At 41.1% G+C, this 12,377-nt stretch overlaps 1 protein-coding gene across 3 annotated transcripts; it reads right to left on the bottom strand.

The window, feature by feature from the left end:
- Positions 1-6,968: 6,968 nt before the first annotated feature.
- On the bottom strand, positions 6,969-11,115 carry LOC117552319. Of its 3 annotated transcripts, XR_004569926.1 has the most exons (4): positions 10,649-11,115; positions 9,566-9,620; positions 7,159-7,361; positions 6,969-6,988 (listed from the first exon to the last, which is right to left on the bottom strand). XR_004569926.1 is itself a non-coding variant. In XM_034225680.1 (2 exons), the coding sequence occupies exon 2, from the start codon at positions 9,529-9,531 to the stop codon at positions 7,459-7,461; it is 2,073 nt and encodes a 690-aa protein (XP_034081571.1). In that variant the 5' UTR covers positions 9,532-9,620; positions 10,649-11,115; the 3' UTR covers positions 6,996-7,458. The 3 variants fall into 3 exon arrangements, 1 of the variants encoding a protein (XP_034081571.1); XR_004569925.1 differs by having other exon boundaries at positions 7,159-9,620; XM_034225680.1 differs by lacking the exon at positions 6,969-6,988 and having other exon boundaries at positions 6,996-9,620.
- Between the last annotated feature and the right edge of the window lie 1,262 nt (positions 11,116-12,377).

Consider the following 12,377-nt stretch of genomic DNA (forward strand, 5'->3'; position numbering starts at 1 on the left):
AGCGTCACACACACACACACACACACACACACACACACACACACACACACACACACACACACACACACACACACACACACACACACACTTCTGACAGAGGCTGCAATGTACCAGGGGTGGAACCAGGAAACGTGTATTCGTAGCTTTTTTTTCAAAATGTCCACCTTTGCTAAACAACTTTGACATTCAATTGTAATCTTGTACACTGTGACACATACAGCAGTTGTAACCCTTAAAGCGTTGTGGGCCTCAATATGGCCGTTATCTTTAACACTAAAAGTTTCTTGCATCTATTATGAAAGCCTGTTTTGAACATGCAAGTTACACGTGTTTTGTAATCCAACCATCCTTTTACGAAAAGTCAACAGACTGTTAGCAAACACACTGAAGCAATAAAGACCACAAACTAAATAATATCTTTACTTCTCTAAAAATGACAAGACCTTTAGTGGAAGGTGTGAATTTGAGCAGAGACCATGGCAACCAGCTCCCTACTACTGCTGCTCTTCCTTTAATGGTAAGATGAGACATATAAATCAGCATTGGCTGCCAACTGAGAGCAATTTGGATAAACACAGGTGATTAATTAATTGTGATGTTGTATTTCAGGGGCTAATGGTTCTTATATTGTTGGAGGAAGAGATGCTGCCCGTCAATCTTGACCGCACATGGCCTCGCTGCAAGTCCGAGGACGCCACAACTGTGGGGAGGCTCTGGTGAGAGGGGACTTTGTGCTCACAGCAGCACATTCCCAGATAGCAAAAAGTCATTGAATCAACATTGAGATATGGTCACGCTGAAGATTGTGTTCAACATTGAAGTCAGACATTGAAACAATAGTGAATGTGCTCTTTATGATCAGCATTGAAACAACATTGAATTTTCAACCAATCCCAACATTGAATCAACCTTGATTCAATTACGTTATGATCAACATTGAAACAACATTGAATTTTCAACCAATCCCAACAATGAATCAACCTTGATTCAATTACGATATGATCAACATTGAAAGAATGTAGAATTGGATCAACATTGATTCAACTATATTATGCATTGCATTATACATTGAAACAATGTTATTATCAGATTGCAAAAAGTCATTGAATCAACATTGAGATATTGTCATGCTGAAGATTGCAATTGATGTCGGACATTGAAAATAAACTAAAATGAACAAACAAAAAAAGAGCCCATTACTTATTCAGTTATTTATTCAGATTCAATGATATGAACATCTTTAACATCTTTTGTCCACAAGCACGAAAAACATTGTCTCTTAAGGTCCCATGTCATGCTTTCCTGGTTATCACCCGTCCCCTTGTGTGTTATGTAGCTTTTTCTGCATGTAAACGGTCTGCAGAGTCACAAACCCTCAAAGTACACCCTGTAGCGAGTAAAACTAACAGAGAAGACCTGTCTATGCTGCCCCAGAACTTCTTCCTCAGTAAAGTGACGTAACGGGCATAGTGGTGTGACACACACACTCTCACTCAGCCTTATCTTTTCTCATCCGTGGCTGTGAGTGTGTGTCTGTGTGCTCAGGCTGAGTTCCTCTGTGTCTCGCTGTCTCACAGACCCCACGCAGCAACCAGGAAACAACACCAGTAATCCAGCTCACACTGTCTGCTCCTCGAGCCGAGCAGCGAGCCCCGCAACATCCCGCCAACACGGTACCCAGACCCCACGCAGCATTCTCATCAGTTTGTCATTACTGGTGTCATTTTCTGGTTGCTAACACCATTGTAACACATAATCACTGAGGTTCACCACCGTTACAGCTGTACATCAGCGAGACACAGGAACTCAGCCTGAGCACACAGACACACACTCACAGCCAGGCTGTGTGTGTAAATCCACGGAGCCGCAGCTGAGAAAAGATAAGGCTGAGTGAGAGTGTGTGTGTTACGCCACTATGCCCGTTACGTCACTTTACTCAGGAAGAAGTTCTGGGGCAGCATAGACAGGTCTTTTCTGTGTTAGAGTTTTACTCGCTACAGGGTGTACTTTGAGGGTTTCTGACTCTGCAGACCATTTACATGCAGAAAAAGCTACATAACAACAAGGGGACGGGTAATAACCGGGAAAGCATGACATGGGACCTTTAAGTGGAGGACGCTCCTTAGAGACAATGATCTGGCCATCAACTGTAGTTCAAATTATATTTGCTCTGAAACTCCAGATGACATAAAAACCTGGCAACTGCAAACAGGGTTGTCATACTCGGTGGAAAGGCAGTCTTAACTATAAACTCAGATCTATAAGACCCCAGTTCAACATGAACGAAAACACCCCAACTTTAAACAATGTCTGTTTAACTATTTTTTCCTTGGTACACCGCCATTCCTCTCCGGTGCGTAACGTAGCCACTTCTGCACTCCAACCCTGAATGTCAATTCCGTCAGCCTGCGGTCAAATTGACGAGCAGCAGCTGAAAAAAAAGAAGTTACATTTTTTGTTTATTGAAATAATAAGAAGAAGAAAGCTGCAATGGATGCGTTCCAGTGTGTACTGTTTAGTGTACTAGGTTTTCAGGCGGCCTTAATTGAGCAATTCACCCATCAACCACATCTTCATATAATTGATTCACACTATTACTCATTTCTGTCTACTCGCTCTGTGTCTCAGAGGACGGTAGTGGACAGTTCAGAAACGTGCCCATCAGTGACATCATCAATGGTCATTTCCAATTAGCTAGGAATAATGTCACTGGTAGGCAGGTTTCTGAAATGTCCACAGCCCACCTTTGAGATGCAGAGCGAGTAGACAGAAATGCTGCCATCCTATTATGAGCATTAATGAGGACCACTTATATGAAGATAAGGATAAGAATGGATGCATTTTGCATCCATTCTTATCAACTTGAGAAAGAAATGTAAAAGACTTATGAATTAAATTCAATATTTGCCAAATCTGTTGTAAAGTAGTAAACCTAGTATTTTGAGGTGCAGGCTCACCAAACATGCAGTCCTTTATCAGCGTGTCCTTGAAGGCCCTCTTCTCTCCCTTTCCCACCCAGTTGAAGATGCAGGCTAGACTGTTTGTCATGGCAGCGGATAGCATTCGCCGGATCATATTTTCCGAGTTGGTCCCTCCGACTAATGCCAGGCGGGTAATCTTAACAGACGAGAGAAAATGATTAGTGTGCTACAGTGTACTATGTAAATAGACATCTTCTCATTTATAAATAAATACAAATGTAATGAATTTGAACACATTTGTATTACCTCTAAGGAAGAAATAAGACCACTACTGTGTCCAAACTAATCGACAAACAATGCCAACAACCAAATTGGCAATCCTAAGAAATTGTCAAATATTGATTAAGAAAAATATTATCGTGATTCGCGAGGCGTATTTTTACAATATTTCTGTCAAACACACATCCAAGTGAAAAATAAATGTAATGCATCCACTCCTACAATTCCAGACATAAGCCCTTAAGATTTCAAACAAGAAATGTAAGACTTTTAAAACTTATAAGGATCCACAGGATACCTGCAAATGCATACAGAAAATATTAGAAGCCTCGACAGATTATAGAGAAAATGCTTTGTGTAAAAATTATTCACCATCTTTCGACGGACTGCTTCCTCCCTCAAAGCAGCTTCAGTCTCATCAAACTTCTCCTCGTTGGTGAGTGGAAGCATTATGGGGAAGTTGTCTTCTTGTGACTCTGGTCCAGCTCCATGAATGTTTAGTTTAGCAAGTTCCGTCTTTATAAAGTTAATGTCACGTGAGATCTGCTTCACCTCCATACATAGCTCGGTAAGCATCTTCGTGGTTCTCATGGCAGCAATGTCTTGAAAATTAAAAAAATAAAGGTTTTAATTTACATTTCAAGGATAGATTTTTAATTTCCAATAATTTAGAATGACACTAAGTAACTCACTGATAAGTGTTTGCCAACAGTAACCATTAAAGCTGCACTATGTAACTTTCCTATTTACCCTGGATTTGAACACAGGTCTCCAGCACAACTGCTGAAATATGTACCACTGAGTTTATAGAGCCTGCCTGCTTGCTCGGGGGAGAAATTGACCATAAAGTCATAATTTTTGTCAAACCAAGGTCATGTCTCACCTAGATAAAGGATCTAAATGTCTCAATAGAAGAGCAGGGAGACCAAAATCAACCACCCCAATTTTAAGTTATATTGTATTAACACTACCATACAGATTGGACAAAATAACATTGTAATCACAAAAAGGTTACATAGTGCAGGTTTCAGTGCTTACATTTTAAGCCTTAACACCATGACAAAAAACATGAAAAGATGGGAAAGTCACAAGGGATAGGTTTCTCAATTCAGAAGGCATCAGTACGGTTAAGAACCTGCTCAGAAAATGATACTTGCCTTTCAACACTCTGCTTGATTCCTCTCCATATAATCTCCCCCGTGGTGTTTCTGGAGCTGAAGGGGGTGGGATGGGTGCTGCGGGGTCAGGTGAGCCAAGCCCAGTGCGCTGAAGTCAGCTAATCTTGAGCCATGTGCATAGCTGGCACCGCCGTCTAAAAGACAAGACACCATTATTAATTGTTTATAAGTAAGCCATGAGAACCATTGGCCCATAGGAGCCGATATCCTGTTTCCGCAGCATGATGTACAAGTACACCCCCTGGACATGATGCTAGTATGTCGCAGGGACTTAACCCAATCCAACCCTTGATACTGAGTGCCAAGCAGGGAGATATCGGGTACCATTTTTAACAGTCATTGGTATGACTCGGTCGGCGATCAAACTCACAACCTCCCAATCTCAGGGCGGACACTAACCACAAGGCCACTGAGCTGCTATTCATTATTTATATTGAACATGAATTTGGGAATTTTCCACAAAAAAAAAACATTTAAGATGAGAAATACATACCATTCCTTGCTTTCTCTAATGGCATAGCGTGGTAGGGGCTGGAGTTATATGTTGGCAATCCTAGAAAAAGAGAGAAATAACTAAATAAGGCAAATGAGCACTATCAAAGTTGTTATCCATGAGCACCATATAGCAATTGCACCTAGCTAGCCCCATATAGTTACTTTCCAACTTTAGATAAAGGAGACCTGAGGGATGAACACACTTGGCTACAGAGTGAGTAATTAAAGAATAGTTTCCCACCTAAGGTGCTGATAATTCCTGTGATCCAAAGATAAAAGACATAATAGCCTATTAGTCTACTTCATAACGAGGGGTGCACTCAAGTGGCTGCCGATGACAATTTATTCAGGATACAGAAAATATGACCAACGTTTCGGAGAGACTGAAACATTGGGTCATATTTCCGGTGTCCTGAATAAATTGTCATCGGCAGCCACATGAATGTGCCTGACTTTTACACCATTAGTTTTCTTACCATCATTACAGTGGTCCATTGACTGGTCCAACTCCGCCAAATAGCTTCCACAAAAGCCTACAATGAGAGAACACACAACATGAACTATGAATGCTGTAACTCGGACAAAGCACATTTACATACTGTCCGCCCGGAGGTAGTAGTGTGAAGTAGGGGTCGACCGATTATCCAGACCGATATTCCGCATTTTACAGATTATCGCTATCGGCCTTTTTTTTTTTTTTTTTTAAATCAAATTGCCGATAAAACTTTGGATCTGATGCGGCCGTTTCTCTGGTTGCAGTCACCACTCTGTACACAAGCAATGTCCCGATCCAATTCTATCAGTTTCCCAGTTACACAGGGTAGCGTCTCGCAGCGGATAAACTGTGAGGGGGGGGATTGCTAGTGGAGCCTCGCAGCAACTCTGCTTTCTGCACCACAATCTGGTGCTGCTGAATTGGGACTACTAAATGAGTGAGACTCAAATATCAGAAGTTCAGAACAAGTTTTAGTAGTTTTCATTTTATTTCTATTTCATTGACTTTACTCAGGGTACAGAGAGGAAACCAGTTTTAAGATGTTGAAAAGTTCAGCAAACATAAAAAGGCATTTCAAAGAAGTTGTGTTGGAGTTTGTGTTATTCTACATTTTGAGACCAAGATTTTCTGATATTACTGCAAATGTATATCGGTTCCAAATATCGGTTATCGGTCTCGTTGATTACTAATAATCGGTATCGGCCTTGAAAAAGCCATATCAGTCGATCCCTAGTGTGAAGTGGTTCACTTACCATTGTCAGCCTGGTGAATTGACAGAACATCCTCCGAGTGGCTTCCTCCAGAGGCTAAAAGGGAACAAAAGACAGGAATAATGGATGCTGTAACTTTTGAACACATATCACATGACTGATGTTTGAATGTATTGTTGGAGGAACTAAATGATTGTAAATTAAAGCTCACATGCAATTACATATTGTTCCTGCCATTTTAATAAGTAATGACATACCACTGCTTGCATTTGGGGTTGGTCCTGAGGGGTACTGGCTGGATTCTGGGAGCACTGTAGGACAATGAACATCAGGTGGCTTGGCAAATCTTCTCTTCACACAGCTGGTTTCTGACTCCCCATCTGACTCCATGTACACAGGATTTGGTCTGGAAAATAAAAATGAAACATTCAACATTCCCATTAATTGAACTAATTTGCCCCATGGCCCATTTCTGTAGAATGAGGCCGCTTGACGTACAGGTACACAGAGATGACACTAGTCTATCACAGGACTGGAGGTGGGGTTTTTACTTATTGTTTACACAGAAACCAAGGATTATATATTTCAAGAGGGAGCGATCAAAGTAAACATCCTAAGCCTGCTTCCTCCACACTGGGAGTGCTGTGACCACTTTTCCATTGCATCTTATGAGCGGTTGGGTTCTTTTGGTTCCTGCCTATGCACGCATACTGGTTCTTATCAATGCGACGTTGTTTGATAAGGGTTAAAGTCAGGCCAGACATGGAACCTGACCTCCTACAGGAATTCAACTGTACCTTACTCTTCTTTTCCCACGTGCACCTGCTTCGTCCTCAGAGCTCAGATCAGTGGTTGGACATCCAGTATTCACATACTTTTCTTCGTATTGTTTGGCCTTTTCCAATGAGTCTGTAAAAGAAAAAGCATAAAATAATAGGATGACATTTTACTGACTAGTCTCACTTGTGACACATATGTCATATGTGGTATGGCACCACACACATTCAAACTGCCATCCATAAAACGTGTGGATACCTATATACTTGAAAATAGACAATAGTAATGCAGTGACTACTTACCACAAGTAATCAAGAGCCGGACATTCGCATATGTGGTCCATCCTTTATGGGCCGTCATGTGTTCTTTAAGGGCCTTCAAATACATGTTTTTTGGGGGCCATAACAATTTACCTTCCTTTAGACTGAACCAGCTGGCAAGAACTGTTGCAGCTCCGCCATTTGGAAAAAGTACAACGGCCCAAAGCACCACCTCCCTTTCCATTCTGTATACAATAAAGGAAATAATGTAAATGATTAAAAAAAAAACCTGCTCATAAATCATAAGATGTCATTTACTCGCCCAGCAGTATGAGCGGTATGCTACTGCATATGAGCTATTGGAATAGCTATGAGGCCATTTCCTTCTGACTCTGGATACAGAACACATTTACGTTTGATACATCCAAGTTTACCAACCCCGATATTGTCACACAACTCTCTAACCTTGTATGTACCTATGCATGAGGACTCGCAGGGATAAGTATAATATGATTCTTGGTGTCTGAACCTTTTGTAGATCACATATACCTCATCTTCTTCCTGGACTATATTCTGCACTACTGCAATACTATGTCCCACCTCAATACAATTATCCCCCTGCTTTGTAGACAAGGTAAAACGACTACTGGAGACCTTTGTGTACTGTACAGCAACACCGAAATGTTGAGGGAGTGGACCATCAGTGTGGATTTTCTGTAAGACTGGTTCATCTGTTGGTAATGGAACCTCACAACGTGGCTGTTCTGACAACCTTTTGACCACCTGTTGTAGAGGTTGGTGTGGCTTGCGTAAAAGATGCTTTATTTGGCCAAGATAATTCTCAAAAGGGAATCCTGAAACATTATCTAAAGGTCCAAATTGTTTGTATTCATCGGCTAAATGTATAAGCTGGTGTACACTGAACACAATCTGATCCCTGCCATACAACTGTCCAAAGTGTTCCACAAAGGAAATCATCAATCTATGCGCTAATTCAACCTTTTGGCCAGAAATTCCAGGAGACAAAAACAAATACATGGCCACTGAAAACAACATAAAGTTGTCATAAATCTCACTGGGAAGGCAATCCTTCAGAACTACAGGGCCCCAGTACAGTATGAAGGATCGGAGCTCTGTAGCTTTCCAACGATCCAGCTCATTCAAACCCCTTGGCTTGCGATTGAATTCACAAGGGGTGTGGGAATGTAACCCCAGCAGTTTGCTTGATATACTGTTAACAGTTTGTGAAGGAAGCCTAGTGGCTAGATTGCCCTTTAACCACATATTCAACAGTTTTCTCATCACACCAAGACAACAGAGGTGCATATAATCTATTGGGAATGAAGAAACCATCTTTACTGTCCCTGTTAAAGGACTGAGTGTCTGTTTCAAGTGATGTTCTTCATCAATCATATCACAATAACTTGAGTCTGTCCTGAGCCTGACATTTGTTTCAGGATAAGTCATTTTCTTCCTCCACACACCATGTTGATCACACTTGTCACACCCTGAATAGCCATTATGTGACTTGATATTCTTAACGTAGGCTCTGGCTGGAGCATCACACACAAATGAGGAAACCAGTACTTTCAATCGGTTACCATTATGAACAACGCCATTAGCCAGTACATTTTTAAGGTCGCTAATAAATTGCTGCAGATACTCAACAACACACTTGGGCTTGCTTAAAGCACAAAAGATACCGACAATAAATGGGGACTTAGTATAATCACATTTCAGAATTGCAAGTATAGGCCAGAATTGAAGTCTTGAACTCTTAAAGAGAGGGAGACCATCTATGTTGAACTGTAAAGTAAGAGTTCTGAGGCTCACTGGTAAACTCAAACATTTCAATCGTGAAAGTATCCCTTGCACCAATCCAAAATGGTAGTACTCGCCACCTTGCATTTGAGTGGTTGCAACATCATGTTGTGTTCTAAGCAGAGTTCTTCCATCCTTAGGGAGCATAGGGTGAAAAAGCTTTAAGATGGACAGCAGAGCAGACAAAGCAACCAGATTGATTGAGTAGGATGTTGCCCAATATCTTAGGCTCCTCATAAGCAGATCCTGACTAAGCTGATGCTCGTCATGGCTGTCGGAGTCAGAATCTGATTCAACATTCCCAGCCACACTACCATCAGTATGATCATTTCCCATTTGTACATGATCTGATTCAACTTCATCATCTCCAGCTAAACTACCATCAGTATGATCATTTTCCATGTGTACATGGGAAGCTAGTGGTGTATCTAGTTGGGAAACGTGTGAGATTCTGAAGGGTGGTTCCCTATTCACACAGGGGTCTAAATGTGACTTGTTATTATAAAGAGTTTCCTCGTATTCCTTAAGGATATCTTTCTCCATGTCCCTTACAGTTCTGATGACTCTACGTCTTTTAGACCAATAAGAAGCCATCTTAGGTAAAGAGAGGTGGCACTGCTATAATTACTTTACTTGGCCTTGTGTATTGCAGTGATCCCCTTGACTCGTCTTGTAGTATAATCCTGAAAATGGAGGAAAACAAAGCAGATTAAAAATTAGTATGCATAAACTAACAGTACAAATATATATCAGCCTCCTGGTGCAATGCAAATATAACTGTACTGACGAAATTCCCTAGAATTACACGTTTTATTCCATGGGTCTTCAACCAGGAGTCCAGGACCCCTAGGACATACATTTTACCCAAATATCCTATATGATGCTTTAGCTTGACTGTATCAGACCAACTTTGATGTAATTTCTGTAGGATGTAGGGATGCCAGAAACTGACCATGATCAAAATCGGCGGGGTCGGTGTGTAGCAAGCTGCAGCAGCAGTCTGCGCAGGGCAGCCTGTGCTGCTGGCTTCCTCCAAGTTTTACAGTCAAAACTGGTGTTGTGACCAATGGCCATTTACAATTATTAATACTATTACTATTATTAGTCTATATTTTGGTTGAAACTAAGCCAGAAAAAAAACAAAAAAACATAAATAATAAAAAAATATATAAATAAAATCGAATTTTAAAAATAATCTTCGATTATGGAGACTGTAACGAATAATAGATTAATCGTTGGCATCCCTAGTAGGATGGTAGTTTAATGTCAGATTGTGTTAGCTAGTGTATCTGCTGCGTTAGCTAGGTGCTAGCCAGGGCAAGAAAATATCAACTGCGTCATGCGATGAACTGTTTAATTAATTTATGATATAGGCTATATTATAACAAAAAATATGCACAATTTCACCCAAATATCCTAAATAATGCTTTAGCTTGACTGCATCAGTGGACACTTTATGTAATTTCTGTAGGATGGTAGAGTTTAATGTCAGATTATGTTAGCTAGCGCTGCGTTAGCTAGGTGCTAGTCAGGGCAATAAAATATCAACTGCGTCATGGGATGAACGACGTTAAATTCGTTGATGATATATATTATTATAAGTAATTAGTTCCCACTTTTGCGCTCTGAATAGCCTAAAAAAACATAACAGGGTGTAACTGAGGTGAACATATAGAGTAGGCATGCACAACGGTCACGTTACATTTCTTACCGATTTGTGATATCTGTCTCTTCTCTTCAGGCGGCTTGGCGGCAACTGAACTGCCTGCCTTCCTCCACACCCTGAGGTGTACGCTCTTTCACGTGACCAACGTGCTTTCAAGATTAAGTGCAATGTGCAACAGGCATGACGGGTAATCTGTGACGTTTCGCTCTCTCAAAACTTGGGCCATTTTGTCTTCATGCACAGCAGCTCTCATAGGAAAGAACCAGACCCCGCCTCCGACGCTGGATCATGATCTCGCCCGAGAGGGGATAGCGCCACACGTTGAAACAATGTCAATTCAATGTAGGGAATTTCAACGTTGAAAAACCGGCATCTATATTACATTGATTCAACAACATTTTTTCAAACGTTGAAATGGTATTTGTAAAAACACATCGAATCAACATTGATTTTTCAACCTCAACCAAAAATAACCAATCTAACCAAAATCCAATGTTGAATTAATATCTTTTGCTATCTGGGTTGTGAGATACTAAGATTTTAAAAAACAGTCAGAGATGTTTCTGTTACTTTGTGTTTTTTCCAACACATCCTCACTCCCAGGTCGGCCTATGTTGACGTTATGTCAAGTTCCCTGTCGGCTTTTTCCAACGCAAGGGGGGGGGGCCTTAGCGTCCATTTTCAACGCAAGGGGGGGGCCCTTAGCGTCCATTTTCAGCTTTCCGGGATGTCCATATGCTTCTATAGACGCTCATGGAAGCACGGCATTCGTTTGTGTCGGCTGCCCTTAAAGGCAATGTGAGCGTCCATTCTCATTGGATAACGGAGAATTGTACACCCGGAAGTAAGTATTCCCCTTACTGTCGATTGATTTTACAGTGATATCTGCACTACTCATCGACTAAAAAACACCAGATTATCCTTGTTAATTACACAACATTGATTGGTTTAAATTGTGTGCAATGCTTTTGTATTTTTCCCCTTCGATTCGGAGAAACAAATATGTTTTCGGAGTAAAGGATGGCAGAAGACACTACACTACCCAGAATCCCCAGCTATCGTTTGGACTACACCATGTGCTCTGTTTGACAAACCCCGTGATAGTCCTCAACATGGGCGTCGCCTGGGGTAGGCATCCGGGGCTAAAGCCCCGGATGTTTTTTCTTTAGCCCCGGACAAATTCTCCCTCAATAATATAATACATTAACCGTACTTTACCTAGAGGATGGCAGAATTGTAATTTCCCGTGTTCAGTGAATGCAACAGAGGCAACCACCAGACTAATCCGAGAGTTGCATGGAAATAAACGTGTTTTATTGGCTGACCTCTCCTCTGTGACAGTGTTTACACTTTAAACTTTCAGCCGCGGGCGCGGAGTTTCTGAAGATGGACATTAGACATTTTTTAAATAAAAAATACGGCAATTCTCAAGTGGTGGCTCACACAACAACCCCAGAGCCACCACCTGAGCCAGGTGAACAAGGTATGTAAATGTCAGTAAACTTACAAGTTATGTCAACATGTAAGCAAAGCATACATTATAGCTACGTTGACGTTACTTTGAATCGCGGGGGTAAGCTAAACCGTTAGCAAGTAGCTATAGCTAGCCAGATATATTAAATAAACACTTTGTCATAAAATCTAAATGTTGTGTTTTTTAGCGTTACCTGGTGATTTCAAAGAAAGCTCTCTGGGAAATGTTGACTTACTGTCAGTGTTCGACATGAAGCTAGAAGCTACCTTACATTACACAGTTGATCCGGAGTCCTGTCAG

The sequence above is a fragment of the Gymnodraco acuticeps genome, unplaced genomic scaffold (assembly GCF_902827175.1).
Source record: "Gymnodraco acuticeps unplaced genomic scaffold, fGymAcu1.1, whole genome shotgun sequence".
In the NCBI taxonomy this organism is placed as follows: Eukaryota; Metazoa; Chordata; class Actinopteri; order Perciformes; family Bathydraconidae; genus Gymnodraco; species Gymnodraco acuticeps.